At 53.9% G+C, this 22107-nt stretch overlaps 1 protein-coding gene across 1 annotated transcript in view; it reads left to right on the plus strand.

Moving 5' to 3' along the window:
- Window positions 1-21622, plus strand: part of LOC144606369 (multidrug and toxin extrusion protein 2-like) — a 33964-nt gene extending 12342 nt beyond the window's left edge. Inside the window, exons 7-16 of the mRNA XM_078422396.1 lie at window positions 1118-1215; window positions 6440-6537; window positions 7966-8079; window positions 8182-8249; window positions 12519-12627; window positions 14666-14741; window positions 16507-16579; window positions 17618-17750; window positions 18721-18790; window positions 21331-21622. Coding sequence (XP_078278522.1) covers window positions 1118-1215; window positions 6440-6537; window positions 7966-8079; window positions 8182-8249; window positions 12519-12627; window positions 14666-14741; window positions 16507-16579; window positions 17618-17750; window positions 18721-18790; window positions 21331-21622 — 1131 coding nt within the window. The remainder of the gene's footprint in view (window positions 1-1117; window positions 1216-6439; window positions 6538-7965; window positions 8080-8181; window positions 8250-12518; window positions 12628-14665; window positions 14742-16506; window positions 16580-17617; window positions 17751-18720; window positions 18791-21330) is intronic.
- Window positions 21623-22107: the final 485 nt, after the last annotated feature.

Consider the following 22107-nt stretch of genomic DNA (forward strand, 5'->3'; position numbering starts at 1 on the left):
AGTTTGGAGATCCAATAGACAATAGGTGCAGGAGGAGGCCATTCGGCCCTTCGAGCCAGCACCGCCATTCAATGTGATCATGGCTGATCATTCTCAATCAGTACCCCGTTCCTGCCTTCTCCCCATACCCCCTGACTCCGCTATCCTTAAGAGCTCTATCTAGCTCTCTCTTGAATGCATTCAGAGAATTGGCCTCCACAGATTCACAACTCTCTGACTGAAAAAGTTTTTCAGCGCAGAAACAGGCCCTTCGGCCCACCGGGTCCGCGCCGACCAGCGATCCCCGTTCACTAACACTACCCTGCACACACTGGGGACAATTCACAATTTCATCAAGCCAATTAGCCTACAACCCTGTACGTCTTTGGTAGCGTGGGAGGAGACCGACACGGGTCACGGGGAGAACGTACAAACTCCGTACACACAGCACCCGTAGTCAGGATCTAACCCGGGTCTCTGGTGCTGTAAGGCAACCACTCTACCGCTGCGCCACCGTGCCGTGGTTCCTCCCAGGTCCTCCGGTTTCCTCTCACATCCCAAAGACGTGCGGGTTTGCAGGTTGCATCTCTTCCTGGGGGTCTCTTCCCATGTCCAGCCTTGGAACAGGCCATCTGCTTTGGGTGGGTGAATGGCACAGTTGACCTGGATAGAGTGGATGTGGAGAGGATGTCTGCACTAGTGGGAGAGTCTAGGACCAGAGGTCACAGCCTCAGAATTAAAGGACGTTCCTTCAGGAAGGAGATGAGGAGGAATTTCTTTAGCCAGAGGGTGGTGAATCTGTGGATTTCTTTGCCACAAAAGGCTGTGGAGGCCAAGTCAGTGGATACTTTTAATGCAAAGATAGATAGATTCTTGATTAGTACGGGTGTCAAGGGTTATGGGGAGAAGGCAGGAGAATGGGGTTGTCAGATCAGCCATGATCGAGTGGCGGAGTAGACTTGATGGGCCGAAAGGCCTAATGCTGCTCCTATCACTTACGAATGTGAGTTTATGACTGAGGGTGGACAGGGTGGGGGTCTGAGATGCCAGCCGCAGGGGTCCCTGCAGTGGTGATGTGCGGGCTGGTCAGACTCTGCTGGACACTGATGCCCGTGTGTGTCATCTGCTCCCTCTCCAGGGTATAATCATGCCGCAGGTACTCACTGGAATGGTGGCCAACGTCCTCAGTGTGATAATGAACTACAGCTTCCTGATTGTGCTGAAACTGGGCGTGGTGTGAGTACTGACAGCTTCATTGACCCCCCCTCCCCCCCCTTCCTGGTGACGTGTAGGAAGCAATTGCAGATGCTGCTTTACGGTCGGCGATCGCTTCACTCAACACCTCCGCTCAGCCCGCCCAGACCAACCTGATCTCCCGGTGGCTGAGCACTTCAACTCCCCACCCACTCCCAGTCTGACCTTTCTGTCATGGGCCTCCTCCAGTGCCATAGTGAGGCCCACCGGAAATTGGAGGAACAGCACCTCATATTTCGCCTGGGCAGCTTGCAGCCCAGCAGTATGAACATCGACTTCTCCAACTTTAGATAGTTCCTCTGTCCCTCTCTTCCCCTCCCCCTTCCCAGTTCTCCCACTGTCTTCCTGTCTCCACCTATATCCTTCCTTTGTCCCGTCCCCCTGACATCAGTCTGAAGAAGGGTCTCGACCCGAAACGTCACCCATTCCTTCTCTCCTGAGATGCTGCCTGACCTGCTGAGTTACTCCAGCATTTTGTGAAATAAATACCTTCGATTTGTACCAGCATCTGCAGTTATTTTCTTACACCCCAGAGGTATGAATATTGACTTCTCTAACTTCAAGTAACCCTTGCTTTCTCTCTCTCTCCGTCCCTCCCCCACCCTAGTCTCGGACTAGCTTGATTGTCCTCTTGATTACATTTTACTTTGCATGCCTCGTTATCACCTCCCCCAGCTAATAATGATCCATTCTACATGTTCCTTGATTGTCGTCCCCTTTGATCTGTTGTTTTCACACCTCATCCTTCTATATTTCTCGGTCTTCCCTGACTCTCAGTCTGAAGAAGGGTCTCGACACGAAACATCACCCATTCCTTCTCTCCAGGGTTGCTGCCTGTTCCAGAGTTACTCTAGCATTTTGTGTCTTATCTTAAGTGTAAAAACCAGCATCTGCAGTTCCTTCCTACACGTGGTGTGGGTACTGGCAGCTTTGTTGACCCACTTCCTGGCGGTGTTGGGTATCGGAGGGCGGGATGGTGGAGAGAGGAGGATAAACCTTGGCCCATCTGGACCCTCGTTCCTGCCCAAAGTGACAACTGATTGTAGAGAGTTGTGGACACAGTCCACACACAAACCAACCTCCCTTCCATTGACTCCATCTATACCTCACGCTGCCTCAGCAAGGCCAGCAGTAAAATCAAGGACGAGTCGCACCCTGGCCACTCCCTCTTCTCCCCTCTCCCATCTGGCAAAAGGTATAGAAGCGTGAAAATGTGCACTTCTCTTTTGCAGCTTTCTCCCCCCCTACAATAAAGGGCAGGCCATTTAAAACTGAGGCGAGAAGAATTGTTTTCACCCAGAGAGTTGTGAATTTGTGGGATTCTCTGTCACAGAAGTCAGTGGAGGCCAATTCACTGGATGAATTTAAAAGAGAGTTAGATAGAGCTCTAGGGGCTAGTGGCATCAAGGGGTACGGGGAGAAGGCAGGCACGGGTTACTGATTGTGGATGATCAGCCATGAATGGCGGTGCTGGCTCGAAGGGCCAAATGGCCTCCTCCTGCACCTATTTTCTACGTTTCTGTTTTTTTAATCAGTCTAAGGAAGGGTCCTGACCCATAAAGCCACATATCCGTGTCCTTCAGAGATGCTGCCTGACCCACCGAGTTACTCCAGCACGTTTGTCCCCATAACAATCCCACCGCCTCTTTGACACATCTTTACAAAAGTGTATTAATTTTAATTTGATGTCAAGCCCACATCATTTAGTTAGCCACAAATAATGCGTTCTGCTAGTAAAGTCTTTCATTCTCACTGGGACATGCTTAGAGATTTATGAAATATCCACTGATTTACCAGTACATGCACTACTGCAATTTTATCTACGTTTAGGACAAGCTGAACTTTGTAATTCGACCTTATAATAATCTCTGTTTTCTAGGGAATCTTTAACTTTTAGTATGTGATTGGATTTGAGCTTCAAAACTCTCCAAGTCTTTCTGTATTTGATCTGTTCTCAGATCAAGACCTGGGGTTCTCGTCACGTGTACTGAGTGAGGTACAGTGAAAAACGGCTTGGTGCATGCTAGCCAGTCAGAGGAAAAAAATACATGATTACAATCGAGCCAGTCACACTGCACAGATACATGATATGGGAATAACGTTTAGTGCAAGGTAAAGCCAGTAAAGTCTGATCAAAGATAATCCCCGATGAGGTAGATAGTAGTTCAGGACCGCTCTCTGGTTGTGGTAGGATGGTTCAGTTGCCTGATACCAGCTGGGAAGAAACTGTCCCTGAATCTGGAGGTGTGCGTTTTCACACTTCTACACCTCTTGCCTGATGGGAGAGGGGAGAAGAGGGAGTGGCCGGGGTGCGACTGGTCCTTGATGATGCTGCTGGCCTTGCCGAGGCAGCGTGAGGTGTAGATGGAGTCAGTGGAAGGGAGGTTGGTTTGTGTGACGGTCTGGGCTGTGTAACTCTCGATCGGTGTCATCAGCAGGCTTGGAGATTTGGAGATATTGGACTCTACTTCATCTTTAATTCATTTGTCTGTATAAACAGCAGCCCCAGCACTGATCTGTAGTGCCCACTAATGGCAACGTTGGCCTTTCACTTCCCCTGCTTCGATCAATTTCATGCGGAAAGGTTACCTTCCAATTGCTACCTGTATCAACTGATACCCCCCACCCCCAATGCACACCCCCCCTGAAGCACAGGCATTGACAGCAGCCTCTGGACCAGCCCTCCATCAGAGAGACAGACGTTGGAGCCCACCCATGCCTCCCTGCGTTCCCAATCATGTAGGGGACTTTGTCACTGCTGGGCACTGCCATGTGTTGGTGCCCAGCACAGGAAAGACAAACATAGTAGGGTGATGGGCTGAAAACAATGGCGGTAAGGCTTGAGTGGCGTAGCTGGTAGAGCAGCTGCCTCACAGCGCCAGAGACCTGGGTTTGATCCTGACCTTGAGTGCTGTCTGTGTGGAGTCTGCACGTTCTCCCTGTGCCTGCGCGCGGTTATTCCCACAGGGGTCAGCGGCTAGCGGATGAGTGAACCATAGAATTGAGGAGAGTTTAGTTTCGTTTATGTTATATTAGAGATACAAAGAGGAAACAGGCCCTTCGGCCCACCAAGTCCGCGCCGACCAGCGATCCCCGCACACTAAAACTATCCTACAGACTAGGAACAATTTATAATTTTACCCAAGCCAATTAACCTACAAACCCGCACGTCTTTGGAGAGTGGGTGGAAACCGGAGATCCCGAAGAAACCCCACGCAGGTCACGGGGAGAACGTACAAACTCTGTACAGACAGCGCCCCCGTAGTCAGGATGGAACCCGGGTCTCTGGCGCTGTAAGGCAGCAACTCTACCGCTGCGCCATTGTGCCGCGGTAAAGATTATAGAGGTAAGGGGTGAGTGGCGCAGCAGGTTGAGCCGCTCCCTCACAGGGCCAGAGACCTGGGTTCGATCCTGACATCGGGTGCTGTCTGTGTGGAGTCTGCACGTTCTCCCTGTGTCTGTGCGGGGTTTCCTCTGGGTGCTCCAGTTTTCTCCCACCTAGGCCAGCTGTAATTGGCCTCTGTAAATGGCCTCTAGTTGGTGGGTGAGTGGTGGTGACATACACATAAATGTGCAGTGAAATGAAAGATTACCCGCAGTCCTACAATAAGAGCAATAAAAATAAGCAATAACACACACAATCATAAACCAACACCAAACAAAAAGAAACATCCATCACAGTGAGTCTCCTCCAGTCACCTCCTCGCTGTGATGGAAGGCCAGAATATCTTTTCTCTTCCCCTGCCGTCTTCTCCCGCGGTCAGGCTGTTGAAGTTGCCACGTCGTGGCTCCCGACATTGAAGCCCCCGCCGGGCAGTGAATGGTGCAGGCGATCCCTGGGTCATGGGGTCCGTGGGTTTGCGTTCCTAGAAAACAGTTCGTATTGTGATTTCTCGTGACATAAAAACCTTGTCAGCCATGTCAAAGTGTTAAAAAAACTCTTTAATACGGGCGGCACGGTGGCAAGGTGGTGGAGCTGCTGCTTCATTGACAATAGACAATAGACAATAGGTGCAGGAGGAGGCCATTCGGCCCTTCGAGCCAGCACCGCCATTCAATGTGATCATGGCTGATCATTCTCAATCAGTACCCCGTTCCTGCCTTCTCCCCATACCCCCTGACTCCGCTATCCTTAAGAGCTCTATCTAGCTCTCTCTTGAGCACCAGAGACCCGGGTTCGATCCCAACTACGGGTGCTTTCTGTGTGGAGTTTGTACGTCCTCCCTGTGACCTCGTGGGTTTTTATCCGGAATCTCCGGTTTCCTCCCACACTCCAAAGACGTACAGGTTTGTGGGTTAATTGGCTTGGTAAAATTGTAAATTGTCCCCGGTGTGTAAGGTAGTGTTAGTGTAGGGGATCGCTGGTCGGCGAGGACGTAGTGTTAGTGTAGGGGATCGCTGGTCGGCGAGGACGTAGTGTTAGTGTAGGGGATCGCTGGTCGGCGAGGACGTAGTGTTAGTGTAGGGGATCGCTGGTCGGCGAGGACGTAGTGTTAGTGTTGGGGATCGCTGGTCGGCGAGGACGTAGTGTTAGTGTAGGGGATCGCTGGTCGGCGAGGACGTAGTGTTAGTGTAGGGGATCGCTGGTCGGCGAGGACTCAATGGGTCGAAGGGCCCGTTTCTGCGGTGTATCCCTAAACTAAACTAAACTAAACTAAAAGTGTTGCATTACTTTCCGCAAGTAACGCAAGTTGAAATTCATTATTATTACTTTACCCCCATAAATTCTGTGAGAGTGAGTTTCATTTTGCATCTCAAAATTTGGAGTCGGTTCAAGGCAAATTTCTCTCACCTGAACAGCCACAATGCAAGGGCTGCCGGCTCTGGAGGGTCGGCACGGTCACGGTGGGCCGAAGGGCCTGTTTCCCTGCTGGATGACTGACTCTCTCCCTCTCCCTCTCCCTCTCCCTCTCCCTCTCCCTCTCCCTCTCCCTCTCCCTCTCCCTCTCCCTCTCCCTCTCCCTCTCCCTCTCCCTCTCCCTCTCCCTCTCCCTCTCCCTCTCCCTCTCCCTCTCCCTCTCCCTCTCCCTCTCCCTCTCCCTCTCCCTCTCCCTCTCCCTCTCCCTCTCCCTCTCCCTCTCCCTCTCCCTCTCCCTCTCCCTCTCCCTCTCCCTCTCCCTCTCCCTCTCCCTCTCCCTCTCCCCCTCCCCCTCCCCCTCCCCTTCCCCCTCCCCCTCCCCCTCCCCCTCTCCCTCTCTCTTTGCAGGGGCTCTGCTTGTGCCAACCTCATATGCCAGTACTGTCAGACCATTATGCTGTTGGTCTACATCAGATGGAGGAGGCTACACGTTAACACGTGGGGAGGTAAACAAGTCTGTCCACAACACTGGGTGTGAGGGAGGCTGCAAGGGTTGCCAACTTCCTCACTCCCAAATAAGGGACGACGGGTGACGTCACCGCCCCGCGCACCACGTGACCTCACCCAGCCAGCGGCCACGTGCTCCCGCTCCACCAATGGCCGCTGGCTGGGTGAGGTCACGTGGGGCGCGGGGCGGTGACGTCACCCGTAGCCCAAAATACGGGATGTCCCGGCTGATACGGACGGTCGGCCGGCCCTACAGGCAGCAGCTGGCCTGTGCTCCTCCAGACCTTCGAAGGCAGAGAGGAAACTGGGATGTTCAAAAACTGGGCAGGATTAACAAGACAATCTGATTTCATCAGTCAAAGGGTTAATGCGAGCAGGGAACAAGCTAGAGGTTGAGGGGGGACCTTATAGTATGTAAAGTTATGAGAGACATTTCGGTATCTGTGTCTCCCATAATGTACCTATTATGAGAGGCAAAGGATAGTGAGAAACTGAACCTGAACAGCCATGTTGCAAGGTTTGCCTACACTAGACAGTCGGCATGGACTTGGTGGGCCGAAGGGCCTTTCCTGGAATGGAAATGTCAAAGACGAGAGGGCACAGCTGTAAGATGAGAGGAGACAAAGTTTAAAGGAGAGGTACGGGGCAGGGGCTTTTATCCAGTGGGTGGTGGGTGTCTGGAACGTACGACCAGGGGCGATGGTGAATGCAGGTACGATAGTGGCATGTCAGGTACTTGGAGATAGGCACGTGGATATGGAGGGAATGGAGGGATATGGAGGGTTATGGCTCCTGCACAAGGACAAAGGGTGAATGGGAGCTGGCGTGGCTTAGTGGACGGGGCAGCTGAGTTTTGGGGCACTGTAGATGCTGAGACAGGGAGTGGGAGATGCAGCAGGGAAACATTGGAACACCCATGACTGGAGGAGGGAGGGAGGGATGGAGGGAGGGAGGGAGGGAGGGAGGGAGGGAGGGAGGGATGGAGGGAGGGAGGGAGGGAGGGAGGGAGGGAGGGAGGGATGGAAGGAGGGAGCGGTGCGTATGCGCATTTGCCAGTGTGCAAGAACGTGTGTGCGTGCAAGTGTACGTGTGCATGTGCATTTACCAGTGTGCATGCGTACTTGTGTGACTGTGCATATGTGTCTGTGCGTGTGGGTGTGTGCATGTGGGAGTATCTGTGTGTGTGTGCACATGTCTATGTGTGCTTAGGTGTGGGAGTGCATGTGAGCGTGTGAATGTGAGCAAGTGCGTGTGTGTGTGTGTGTGCACTTTTGCGCGAGCGTGCGTGTGTGTGCGCGGGTTTGGGGCGTGCGTGTGCGCGTGCATGTGGGTGTGCGTATTTGCATGTGTGCACGTGTCCATGAGTGTGTACATGTGCACGTGTGTGCGTGTGTCATGGTCTAATCCACGCGTGCCGGTGCCCCCAGGGTGGACGAGCGACTGTCTGCAGGACTGGGGCTGCTTCCTGCGACTGGCCATCCCCAGCATGATCATGTTCTGCATCGAGTTCTGGGCGTATGAAATCGGATCGTTCCTGGCAGGTAGGCACTCCAGGCTCCCACACCTGCTCCCCCATGGCCGCTGCACAATTCCAGGACTGGTGGATGCCGGATGTTCTAACAACCAGTGTCTTTCTCTCCCAGGGCTGATCGACCAAGTTCAGCTCGGGGCACAAGTCGTGATCTTCCAGTTCCTAACGATTTTGTTCATGGTGAGTTTCAGATGCCCGATAGAACGTGCAGGACTCCAGCCCCGACCCGTCCCTCAGCCCCGACCCCTCCCTCAGCCCCGACCCCTCCCTCAGCCCCGACCCCTCCCTCAGCCCCGACCCCTCCCTTAGCCCCGACCCCTCCCTCAGCCCCGACCCCTCCCTCAGCCCCTCCCCCTCCCTCAGCCCCTCCCCCTCCCTCAGCCCCGACCCCTCCCTCAGACCCTGACCCCTCCCTCAGCCCCGACCCCTCCCTTAGCCCCGACCCCTCCCTCAGCCCCTCCCCCTCCCTCAGCCCCTCCCCCTCCCTCAGCCCCGACCCCTCCCTCAGCCCCGACCCCTCCCTCAGACCCTGACCCCTCCCTCAGCCCCGACCCCTCCCTCAGCCCCGACCCCTCCCTCAGCCCTGACCCCTCCCTCAGCCCCGACCCCTCCCTCAGCCCCGACCCCTCCCTCAGCCCTGACCCCTCCCTCAGCCCCGACCCCTCCCTCAGCCCCGACCCCTCCCTCAGCCCCGACCCCTCCCTCAGCCCTGACCCCTCCCTTAGCCCCGACCCCTCCCTCAGACCCTGACCCCTCCCTCAGCCCCGACCCCTCCCTCAGCCCTGACCCCTCCCTCAGCCCTGACCCCTCCCTCAGCCCTGACCCCTCCCTCAGCCCCGACCCCTCCCTCAACCCCTGACCCCTCCCTCAGACCCTGACCCCTCCCTCAGCCCCTCCCCCTCCCTCAGCCCCGACCCCTCCCTCAGACCCTGACCCCTCCCTCAGCCCCGACCCCTCCCTTAGCCCCGACCCCTCCCTCAGCCCCTCCCCCTCCCTCAGCCCCTCCCCCTCCCTCAGCCCCGACCCCTCCCTCAGCCCCGACCCCTCCCTCAGACCCTGACCCCTCCCTCAGCCCCGACCCCTCCCTCAGCCCCGACCCCTCCCTCAGCCCCGACCCCTCCCTCAGCCCCGACCCCTCCCTCAGCCCTGACCCCTCCCTCAGCCCCGACCCCTCCCTCAGCCCCGACCCCTCCTCAGCCCCGACCCCTCCCTCAGCCCTGACCCCTCCCTTAGCCCCGACCCCTCCCTCAGACCCTGACCCCTCCCTCAGCCCCGACCCCTCCCTCAGCCCTGACCCCTCCCTCAGCCCTGACCCCTCCCTCAGCCCCGACCCCTCCCTCAGCCCCGACCCCTCCCTTAGCCCCGACCCCTCCCTCAGACCCTGACCCCTCCCTCAGCCCCGACCCCTCCCTCAGCCCTGACCCGTCCCTCAGCCCTGACCCCTCCCTTAGCCCCGACCCCTCCCTCAGACCCTGACCCCTCCCTCAGCCCCGACCCCTCCCTCAGCCCCGACCCCTCCCTCCCTCAGACCCTGACCCCTCCCTCAGCCCTGACCCCTCCCTCAGCCCTGACCCCTCCCTCAGCCCCGACCCCTCCCTCAGCCCCGACCCGTCCTCAACCCTGACCCCTCCCTCAGACCCTGACCCCTCCCTCAGACCCTGACCCCTCCCTCAGACCCTGACCCCTCCCTCAGACCCTGACCCCTCCCTCAGCCCTGACCCCTCCCTCAGACCCTGACCCCTCCCTCAGACCCTGACCCTCCCTCAGCCCTGACCCCTCCCTCAGACCCTGACCCCTCCTTCAGACCCTGACCCCTCCTTCAGACCCTGACCCCTCCCTCAGACCCTGACCCCTCCCTCAGACCCTGACCCCTCCCTCAGACCCTGACCCCTCCCTCAGACCCTGACCCCTCCCTCAGCCCCGACCCGTCCTCAACCCTGACCCCTCCCTCAGACCCTGACCCCTCCCTCAGACCCTGACCCCTCCCTCAACCCTGACCCCTCCCTCAGCCCTGACCCCTCCCTCAGCCCCTCCCCCTCCCTCAGCCCCGACCCCTCCTCAACCCTGACCCCTCCCTCAGCCCCGACCCCTCCCTCAGCCCCGACCTCTCCCTCAGACCCTGACCCCTCCCTCAGCCCTGACCCCTCCCTCAGACCCTGACCCCTCCCTCAGACCCTGACCCCTCCCTCAACCCTGACCCGTCCCTCAGACCCCGACCCCTCCCTCAGACCCTGACCCCTCCCTCAGACCCAGACCCCTCCCTCAGACCCTGACCCCTCCCTCAGCCTGACCCCTCCCTCATCCCCGACCCCTTCCTCAGACCCCGACCCCTCCCTCAGACCCAGACCTCTCCCTCAGCCCCTGACCCCTCCCTCAGACTCTGACCCCTCCCTCAGCCCCTGACTCCTCCCTCAGACTCTGACCCCTCCCTCAGCCCAGACCCCTCCCTCAGACCCTGGCTGCACTTGCCACCCAAAATTACTCCCCACTCAAAACATCCCACCTACAGCACTCAGTGCTTCACCCCACACCCCTCCCAGCCCCCCACCCACATCTCCCCAACATCTCCCCAACATCTCCCCAATCTCTACCCAACATCTACCCTCATCTCCCCAACATCTCCCCAACATCTGCCCAACATCTACCCAACATCTACCCAACATCTACCACATCTACCACATCTCCCCAACATCTACCCAACATCTCCCCAACATCTCCCCAACATCTACCCAACATCTACCCAACATCTACCCTCATCTACCCAACATCTACCCAACATCTACCCAACATCTCCCCAACATCTCCCCAACATCTACCCAACATCTACCCAACATCTACCCTCATCTACCCAACATCTACCCAACATCTCCCCAACATCTCCCCAACATCTGCCCAACATCTGCCCAACATCTGCCCAACATCTACCCAACATCTACCCAACATCTACCCAACATCTACCCAACATCTACCCAACATCTACCCAACATCTACTCAACATCTCCCCAACATCTTCATGCCACATTTATGGTGGCACACTAGCACAGCGGTAGAGTTGTTGCCTCACAGCGGCAGAGAACCTGCTTCGATCCTGACTACGGGTGCTGTCTGTGTGGAGTTTGTACGTTCTCTCTGTGACTGCATGTGTTTTCTCCAGGTGCTTCGGTTTCCTCCCTCATTCTAATGATGTACGGGTTTGTAGGTTAATTGGCTTTGGTAAACTGTCCCAAGTTGTCGGGTAGAACTCGTGTACAAGTGAATATGGTCGGCGAGGACTTGGTGGGCCAAAGGGCCTGTTTCAACACTGTATCTCTGAACTAAACTGAAGCTGAATGTATCACCCCAACATCCCATCCACATCACCACATCATCCATTATCTCCCACCCATGATCCACATCCTTCTCAGCTGCCTGTTGTAGCTGTGTAGTGAGCTGCCGAGTTCCCAGCCTCTGGAATTCACACCCTAAACCTCTCCGCCTTCCTCCTCTCTTCCAACGATGCTTGCAAGTGATCTCCTTAATCCAGCATTTGGCCACCCGGTTCAGTATCTTTGCACGTGGCTCACCGGCATTTGGCAACGTGTCTGTGAATGTTCCACTGTGTTGAAGTCAAGTTGTTGTTGAAGGGAAGCCCCCAGCTGGCCCAGAGTGGAGGAGTTGAGGGGTGGGAATGATTTGGTAAATTGCTCTCTGCACCCACTGACAGTAAACATTTCCCATGAGCTCTCCTTGACCCTACGGTGCATGGCCAACGACAAACTACAACCACAACCACCGTCATATCCACTGTTACAACCACGCACACACACGCACCCACACATAGAAATACACACACGCACACGCACGCACGCACACGCACGCACACGCAGGAGCACACGCACACGCACGCACGCACGCACACACGCTCGCACACACACACACAGGATGCACATAGCCTCACAGTGGAATCAAACACACAGAAGCATACGCACACTTATACGCATACACACGCACACATAGACAGGAACAGAGTCACACTTACATATCCACAGGTGAGGTCTCTCATGCGCGCGCACACACACACACACATGCACACACACGCACACAGGCACACACGCACACACGCACACAGGCACACACACATGCACACACGCACGCACACATGCACACACACACACATGCACACACACACACATGCGCACACACACATGCGCACACATGCACACACACATGCACACACACACGCACACATGCACACACACACACATGCACACACGCACGCACACATGCACACACACACATGCGCACACACACATGCGCACACACACATGCGCACACATGCACACACACATGCACACACACACACACACACTATCCAGTTCACCGTGTGATCCATGATCCTTTGACCTGACCACGGCACAATGCCAAGCGTTGCCGTTTCTTGTTCAAGATGAATGTTTGCCCATTTTTCAGATTCACGTGGGCATTGGAATGGCAGCGGGTGTCCGTGTGGGGATGGCCCTGGGAGCAGGGTGCCCACAGCAAGCAAAGACCTCCGCAATGACTGCTTTAGTTTGTACAGGTGAGTGGACATGTGGTGTGAGACCCTAACGCAGTGGTGAGGTGTGTGTGTGCGCATGTGTCTATCACATGAGTGTGTGTACATCACATGAGTAAGTGTGTATGTGTAAGTCACATGAGTAAGTGTATGTGTGCATGTGCGTTTGCATCATGTGTGTGTGTGCTTATCTGTGGCAGGTGTGACTAACCACCCTTGACCGATTCCATGGCTCTGACCATTCCCTCACTGCCTCCACTGCCTGTCTGTGCCTTTCCATATCCAATAGACAATAGACAATAGGTGCAGGAGTAGGCCATTCAGCCCTTCGAGCCAGCACCGCCATTCAATGCGATCATGGCTGATCACTCTCAATCAGTACCCCGTTCCTGCCTTCTCCCCATACCCCCTCACTCCGCTATCCTTAAGAGCTCTATCCAGCTCTCTCTTGAAAGCATCCAACGAACTGGCCTCCACTGCCTTCTGAGGCAGAGAATTCCACACCTTCACCACTCTCTGACTGAAAAAGTTCTTCCTCATCTCCGTTCTAAATGGCCTACCCCTTATTCTTAAACTGTGTCCCCTTGTTCTGGACTCCCCCAACATTGGGAACATGTTTCCTGCCTCTAATGTGTCCAATCCCCTAATTATCTTATATGTTTCAATAAGATCCCCCCTCATCCTTCTAAATTCCAGTGTATACAAGCCTAATTGCTCCAGCCTTTCAACATACGTCAGTCCCGCCATTCCGTGCCAATACCCTGCCTGGGTGTACCACATTCCTGCACTAGATTAGTTTAGCGATACAGCACAGAAACAGGCCGTTGGGCCCACCGAGTCCACGCCGACCATCGATCAGCCGTTCACACTAGTTCTATGTTATCCCACTTTCACATCCACTCCCTACACACTGGGAACAATTTACAGAGGACAATTAACCTACAGACCTGCACGCCTTTGGGATGTCGCAGGAAACCAGAGCACTCGGAGAAACCCACGGGTTCCAGGAACTTATCACCTTCTGTGGGGAAAAAAGTAATCTGCCTTCACAGAGTCATGCAGCACAGAAACAGGCCCTTCGGCCCGACTCATCCATGCTGACCAAGATGCCCCATCCAAACTATTCCGATTTGTCCCCATTTGGTCCATGTTCCTCTAAACCTTTCCTGTCCATGACCCTGTCCAAGTGAGTTTTAAATGTTGTTATTATACCTGCATCAACTACCTCGTTCCATATACCCACCACCCGCTGAGTTAAAAAGGTGATCCTCGGATTCCTGTTAAACCTTGCCCCTCTCACCTAAAAACCCTTGTCCCCTGGATCTTGATTTTTCCACCTTGGTTCTTGATTCAATAGACAATAGACAATAGGCCATTTGGCCCTTCGAGCCAGCACCGCCATTCAATGTGATCATGGCTGATCATTCTCAATCAGTACCCTGTTCCTGCCTTCTCCCCATACCCCCTGACTCCACTATCCTTAAGAGCTCTATCTAGCTCTCTCTTGAATGCATTCAGAGAATTGGCCTCCACTGCCTTCTGAGGCAGAGAATTCCACAGATTCACAACTCTCTGACTGAAAAAGTTTTTCCTCATCTCAGTTCTAAATGGCCTATCCCTTATTCTTAAACTGTGGCCCCTTGTTCTGGACTCCCCCAACATTGGGAACATGTTTCCTGCCTCTAACGTGTCCAACCCCTTAATAATCTTATACGTTTCGATAAGATCCCCTCTCATCCTTCTAAATTCCAGTGTATACAAGCCTAGTCACTTCTTGATTCATCCTTAGTACTTTGCCCCTCTCACCTTAAAGCCATGCCTTTTGTCTTTGACATTTCCACCCTGGGGAAAAAAGATTTTGACCGTTCGCCCCAGCTATGCTTCTTATAATTTTACATAATTCTACCTGGTCTCCCATCAGCCTCCGACGCTCCAGAGACATCAATCCAAGTTTGTCTAACCTCCAATACCCTGTAATCCAGGCAGCGTTCTGCTGAACCTCTGCTCAACCCCTTGTTGTTCCGCCCATTGCCTCTCATTCTCTGCGTCCTCTTTTGGGCAGGGTGCGTGGCCTTGGTGCTTATGACGCTCCTCCTGATGCTGAAGGACGTGATCCCCAAGATCTTCACCAGCAACCGGTCAGTACAGTGGCTCAAAGGAGGGCGGGGCCAGAGGGAGCAGAGGGTGACCATCTAAAGTGGTTCGCAACTTGTAAGTGCCGTTACTGTGGGGATCTGTGCTAAGAGGTTTGGGCGTGGACACAGCTTCAACCCGAGTATCTGCTCAATCCCAATAACCAAGGTACAGCAGCTCAGCGGTAGAGTTGCTGCCTTACGGCGCCAGAGACCCGGGTTCGACCCTGACTACGGGTGCTTGTCCCTACGGAGTTTGTACGTTCTCCTCGTGACCTGCGTGGGTTTTCTCCGGGATCTCCGGTTTCCTTCCACGCTCTAAAGACGTGCAGGTTTTGTAGGTCAGTCGGCTTGGTAAAATTGTAAACTGTCCCTCGTGTGTAGGTCAGCGTTAATGTGCGGGGGTCGCTGGTCGGCGCGGTCTCGGTGGGCCGAAGGGCCTGTTTCCCCGCTGTATTTCTAAAACTAAAAAAACTATAACTAAAAACTAAAACCATAATGTCTGATCGTGATGTAAAAGTTGTGATGTGGGGTCAGGCCACGTAGTATCTTTAACCAGCTCGTCGCGCCTTCGTCCAAACTCCAGAGTACAAGCCCAGTGTCCTAAATCTCCCCCTCGTAGGACAAGCTTGTTGTTCCAGGAATCAAGCAGGCGAACAATAGACAATAGGTGCAGGAGGAGGCCATTCAGCCCTTCGAGCCAGCACCGCCATTCAATGTGATCATGGCTGATCATTCTCAATCAGTACCCCGTTCCTGCCTTCTCCCCATACCCCCTGACTCCGCTATCCTTAAGAGCTCTATCTAGCTCTCTCTTGAATGCATTCAGAGAATTGCCCTCCACTGCCTTCTGAGGCAGAGAATTCCACAGATTCACAACTCTCTGACTGAAAAGGTTTTCCTCATCCCAGTTCTAAATGGCCTACCCCTTATTCTTAAACTGTGGCCCCTTGTTCTGGACTCCCCCAACATTGGGAACATGTTTCCTGCCTCTAACGTGTCCAACCCCTTAATAATCTTATGCGTTTTGATAAGATCTCCTCTCATCCTTCTAAATTCCAGTGTATACAAGCCTAGTCGCTCCAGTCTTTCAACATACGACAGTCCTGCCATTCCGGGAATTAACCTAGTAAACCTATGCTGCACGCCCTCAATAGCAAGAATATCCTTCCTCAAATTTGGAGACCAAAACTGCACACAGTACTCCAGTACTCCTTCACTGTACTCCAGGTAGGAAGACCACACCTGTAAACACGTGCGGGCAGATGAGATCAATTTAACATGGCGTCATGTCAGGCACCAACGTTGTGAGCCGATGGGCCTGTTCCTGCCCTGTACTGTTCTGTGCGCTACAGATAGAAACATAGAAACATAGAAAATAGGTGTAGGAGTAGGCCATTCGGCCCTTCGAGCCTGCACCGCCATTCAATATGATCATGATCAATATGATCGATAGCCCTCCATTCCATGGATATCTATGTGCCCATCTCCATCTAAAACCGTTTAAATTTCTCCACCACCATCCCTCGCAGCGCGTTCCAGGCAGCCACTATTACATCTCCTGCGCATCTTGCTTTAAACTTTACCTCTCTCACCTTAAAGCTGTGCCTTTAAAGTCCTCGACATTTTCACATTGGGGAGCAAGGTTTTGACTGTCCGTGCCTCTCGTAATTATTATATACGTCTACCAGTTCACAAGAGGTCAGGCCGACACTCTGTTGCTGCACGTAGTTGTTCAAGGTGTCTGAGGTTGAAACGTTGTCCTTTACAGGCAGATCATCGAGCTGGTTTCGAGCACCATACCCATTGTAGCCCCTTTCCATCTGTGCGATGCCATCGGCTCGGTAAGTTACTCAGTGGGCAGTGTGGTGGAGGGGCTGGTACGATACAATACAATACAATACAATATATCTTTATTGTCATTGTACAGGGGTACGACGAGATTGGGAATGCGCCTCCCATACGATGCAATAAATCAATTAGCTAGTCAGTATTAATTTAAACAACCCAATGAAACAAATTAGAAACAGTTTTAAAACAGAATAAAGAGCAAGTAGGTCTGTGCCGGATCACTGTGCGATGTGACCATCCGGCTCAGCAGGACCGGTTCATAGCAGCTATGGCCCTGGGGATGAAGCTGTTCCTGAGTCTGGAGGTGCGGGCGTAGAAGGCCTTGTATCGTCTGCCCGATGGTAGAAGTTCGAACAGGCTGTTGCAGGGGTGTGAAGAGTCTTTGTGGATGCTGGTGGCTTTTCTGAGGCATCGTGTGTTGTAGATGCCCTCCAAGGCTGGTAGCTGTGTGGACCAAGTGATGGTGGGGTCCGGTGGGCTGTGGCCACGTTGAGATGATGCCCCTCATCCCCGGGATCAATGCTGGCCCATCTCGGCAAAACCACCCCTCCGTCCACAGCTGCAACACAAAGCACTCATCCTAAACACTCCCAGCAGGGTACAGCCAGTGAACCGAAACTTTCGGCGCAGAGCGCTGGAGCAACTCAGCAGCTCAGGCAGCATCTCTGGAGCTTCCGGCTGCTTTTCTTACCTCCAGTCCCCTCCCCTCTACTTTCAGTCTGAAGAAGGGTCTCGACTCGAAACGTCACCCATCCTTTTTTCTCCAGAGATGCTGCTGCCTCGTAACCCGCTGAGTTACTCTCGCACTTTGTGTCGATCTTCACCATCTCTGGAGAACATGGATAGGTGACGTTTCGGGTCAGGACCTTCCTTCAGACCGATCATTCTGAAGAGGGGTCCTGACCCGAAACGTCAGAGTTAGCCTAAAGAAGGATCCCGTCTGGAAATGTCACTTATCTATGTTCTCCAGAAACATAGGATTGCAATATCTTATCCCTCATTCTGAGGTCTCTCTTTTTGTTTGTCAACAGGGAGTGGCCAGTGGGATTGTGCGAGGAATTGGGATGCAGAAAGTCGGAGCAATTGCTAATCTTGTGGCATTCTACATTGTTGGCATTCCCGTGGGAATCGCGCTCATGTTTGCCGCAAAGATCGGGATTCTTGGTGAGGAATGGAGTGGCCCAGGAACCCCCTGCTGCAACCAGCCGGAGGCCTGCACTTTAGTTTGCTTTAGTTTGGTTTAGTTCAGTTTAGTTCAGTGATACAGCATGGAAACAGGCCCTTTGGCCCCACCAAGTCCTCGCCGGACAGCGATCACCCTTATCCCACACACTAGAGACAATTACATACTAATCCTACACACTAGACACACTAGACACACTAGAGACAATTACATACTAATCCTACACACTAGAGACACTAGAGACAATTACATACTAAACCTACATACTAGGGATACTAGAGACAATTACATACTAATCCTACATACTAGAGACACTAGAGACAATTACATACTAAACCTACATACTAGGGATACTAGAGACAATGACATACTAATCCTACACACTAGATATACTAGAGACAATTGCATACTAATCCTACATACTAGAGACAATTGCATACTAATCCTACATACGAGAGGCACTAGAGACACTGGAGACAATTACATACTAATCCTACGCACTAGACACACTAGAGATAATTACATACTAATCCTATCACACTTAAGACACTAGAGAGCACTATCCCACGCACCAGGGACAATTTATAGAAACCGATCAACCTACAAACCTGCACGTCTTTGGAGTGTGGGTGGAAACTGGAGTACCTGGAGAAAACGCACGCAGGTCACAGGGAGAACGTACAAGCCCCATACAGTCAGCACCCGTGGTCAGGATGGAAGCCAGGTCTCTGCTGCTGTGGGGCAGCAGCTCTACCGCTGTGCCACAGTGCTTGTGCCTCCCTCGTTCCCCCTGGTGCTCCGGCTCTCTCTGACATGAAGGGGTGATCGATGGTCGGCGCGGCCCTGGGGGAGCCAAAGGGTCACGTGTAGGCCGCCAAGATTAGTTGAACTTGGCACCGTTGTGGGCCGAGGCGCTTGATCCAGGGCTGCAATTATTTAATATTCTGTCAGTGCAGATCCTGCAACAACCTGACAAGCTCCTAGACAGAGGGCAGTGTCCAGTGCCCGCAATGGCGTCAAAGTGAATCGGACAGTACCTTAACCTCTGGAAGGGTCATTCAGAGACTGACAACAAAGCGGGGGGGGGGGGGGGGGGAGAAGCTGTTGCTATTGAGGGCGTGCAGCGTAGGTTTACTAGGTTAATTCCCAGAATGGTGGGACTGTCGTATGTTGAAAGACTGGAGCGGCTAGGCTTGTATACACTGGAATTTAGAAGGATGAGAGGAGATCTTATCGAAACGTATAAGATTATTAAGGGTATAAGAAAATAACTGCAGATGCTGGTACAAATCGATTTATTCACAAAATGCTGGAGTAACTCAGCAGGTCAGGCAGCATCTCGGGAGAGAAGGAATGGGTGACGTTTCGGGTCGAGACCCTTCTTCAGACTGATGTCGGGGGTGGGACAAAGGAAGGATATAGGTGGAGACAGGAAGATAGAGGGAGCTCTGGGAAGGAGAAGGGGAAGGGAGGGACAGAGGAACTATCTGAATTTGGAGAAGTCGACGTTCATACCACCGGGCTGCAAACTGCCCAGGCGAAATATGAGGTGCTGCTCCTCCAATTTCCGGCGGGCCTCACTATGGCACTGGAGGAGGCCCATGACAGAGAGGTCAGACTGGGAATGGGAGGGGGAGTTAAAGTGCTGGGCCACCGGGAGATCAGTTGCGTTAATGCGGACCGAGCGCAGGTGTTCAGCGAGGCGATCGCCGAGCCTGCGCTTGGTTTCGCCGATGTAAATAAGTTGACATCTAGAGCAGCGGATGCAATAGATGAGGTTGGAGGAGGTGCAGGTGAACCTCTGTCTCACCTGGAAAGAATGTTTGGGTCCTTTGATGGAGTTGAGGGGGGAGGTAAAGGGACAGGTGTTGCATCTTGTGCGGTTGCAAGGGAAAGTGCCCGGGGTTAGGGTGGTTTGGGTAGGAAGGGACGAGTGGACCAGGGAGTTGCGGAGGGAACGGTCTCTGCGGAACGCAGAGAGGGGAGGGGATGGGAAGATATGGCCAGTGGTGGGGTCCCGTTGTAGGTGACGGAAATGTTGGTGGATGATATGTTGGATCCGCTGGCTGGTGGGGTGGAAGGTGAGAACGAGGGGGATCCTGTCCTTGTTGCGAGTGGGGGGATGGGGAGCAAGAGCGGAGCTGCGGGATGTAGAAGAGACCCTAGTGAGACCCTCATCTATAATGGAGGAGGGGAAGCCCCGTTTTCTGAAAAACGAGGACATCTCGGAAGCCCTAGTCTGAAACACCTCATCCCGGGCGCAGATGCGGCATAGACGGAGGAATTGGGAGTTAGAGGCAGGAAACATGTTCCCAATGTTGGGGGAGTCCAGAACAAGGGGCCACAGTTTAAGAATAACGGGTAGGCCATTTAGAACTGAGATGAGGAAAAACTTTTTCAGTCAGAGAGTTGTAAATCTGTGGAATTCTCTGCCTCAGAAGGCAGTGGAGGCCAATTCTGTGAATGCATTCAAGAGAGAGCTAGATAGAGCTCTTAAGGATAGCGGAGTCAGGGGGTATGGGGAGAAGGCAGGAACGGGGTACTGATTGAGAATGATCAGCCATGATCACATTGAATGGCGGTGCTGGCTCGAAGGGCCGAATGGCCTCCTCCTGCACCTATTGTCTATTGTCTATTGTTCCTGAGCCTGGTGGTGCGAGCTCTCGAGCTTGTGTGCTGAGTTCCTCCAGCACCCTATGATTTGCCCACCACTGTACACATTCACTTTGACACCAACGAGGTGCTGTGGCTGCTAGATCTGCAACCATCAAGGTGCCCTGCAGCCGATCATCATGTCCTCAAGCAATGGACTGCACTCCCCAGAAGGACAAGGCCGGCACACGACCTCCTCCATGTTCCCATCAGGCGGTGAATTATCAATGAGTGGCTGCACCCCCATCGTTCATGACCCGTGTGTTTCTGTCCCTCAACGTGGTGCTCTGCCCTGAAACCGTAACTCGTTTTCTTTTCCTGCAAACGCTGCCTGACCTGCTGAGGATTTCTAGCAATTTTTGTCTTTGGGCTGGCACGGTGGCGCAGCGGTAGAGTTGCTGCCTGACAGTGCCAGAGACCCGGGTTCCATCCTGACTACGGGCGCCCTCTGCACGGAAGTTTGTACGTTCTCCACATGACCACGTGGGTTCCCTCCGGGTGCTCTGGTTTCCCCCCACACTCCAAAGGCGTACAAGTTTGTAGGTTAATTGGCTTCGGCAAAGATTGTACATTGTCCCCAGTGTTTAGGATAGTGCTAGTGTACGGGGTGAATGCTGGGCGGCTCGGACTCAGCGGGCTGAAGGGCCTGTTTCCGTGCTGTATCTCTGAAACTAAAACTAAAACTCTAAAGACGCTCAGGTTTGTAAGTTAATTGGCTTCGGTAATAGAAATTGTAAATCGTCCCTAGTGTTTAGGATAGTGCTGGTGTAGGATCGCTGGTCGGCATGGACTCAGTGGGCCGAAGGGCCTGTTTCCGCACTGTATCTCTAAAGTCTAAAGTATTAGAGCGGTGATCATCCACCCTCCACCTCCAAGTTAATCACCCATGGAACTTGTTGACCCATGAAGGTGTCCCGTGGAGCATGGATGGGCGCCATCAGTTGGACACCTGAGGGTGATGGAGATGAACCGATCACCCCTAACCAAGACTGGGCAGGCCAGTGCCCGCCCAGGATCTGACTACCTTTTGCTTCTACCAAGAACCACATTTACCAACCGAGCTCCTGTTGTCTCTTCCAGGCCTTTGGGCGGGGTTGGCCATCAGTACCTTCCTGTTGTCCGCTTTCTTCTTGACGTTGATCTTCAGGATGGATTGGGGCGCAGCGGCGAACGAGGCAAGCGCTGGTTTACTCCACTTTGACCGTCCTTCGCTCCAGGGCCTCGGTTGATGGGACAGGCTCCGGTTACAGGGAGGGAAGATCACAGATGAGCAGCTTGTGGGAGAGGGTGGGGAAAGTCCAGACATGACTGGGGCCCTGTGCACAACAAGGGGGCAGGCAGCATCTGTGCAGGGAATGGGCGGCAACGTTTTGGGTCGGGACCGTTCTTCAGACTGATTTGGAGGGGTATCGGAACCAGGGGGTGTGAGGGCAGAGGTGGGGGATTTGCGGGATTGGAGCAGGGTGTGGGGGTCAGGGCTGGGGTTATGAAAGGGAGAGGAGCAGGGTGTGGGTATTTACAGGACAGGGACAGAGTGCGTCAGGGCAGAGCCAGGGGGGTATATACGGGACACTGACCAGGGTGAGGGCAGGGACAGGGGTATTTATGGGACAGGATCAGGGGGTGGGAGGTCAGGGCTGGGGTATTTCTGGTACAGGGGTAGGGGTGGGAGGTCAGGGCAGGGGA

This window comes from Rhinoraja longicauda, chromosome 26, assembly GCF_053455715.1.
Source record: "Rhinoraja longicauda isolate Sanriku21f chromosome 26, sRhiLon1.1, whole genome shotgun sequence".
Taxonomy (NCBI): domain Eukaryota; kingdom Metazoa; phylum Chordata; class Chondrichthyes; order Rajiformes; family Arhynchobatidae; genus Rhinoraja; species Rhinoraja longicauda.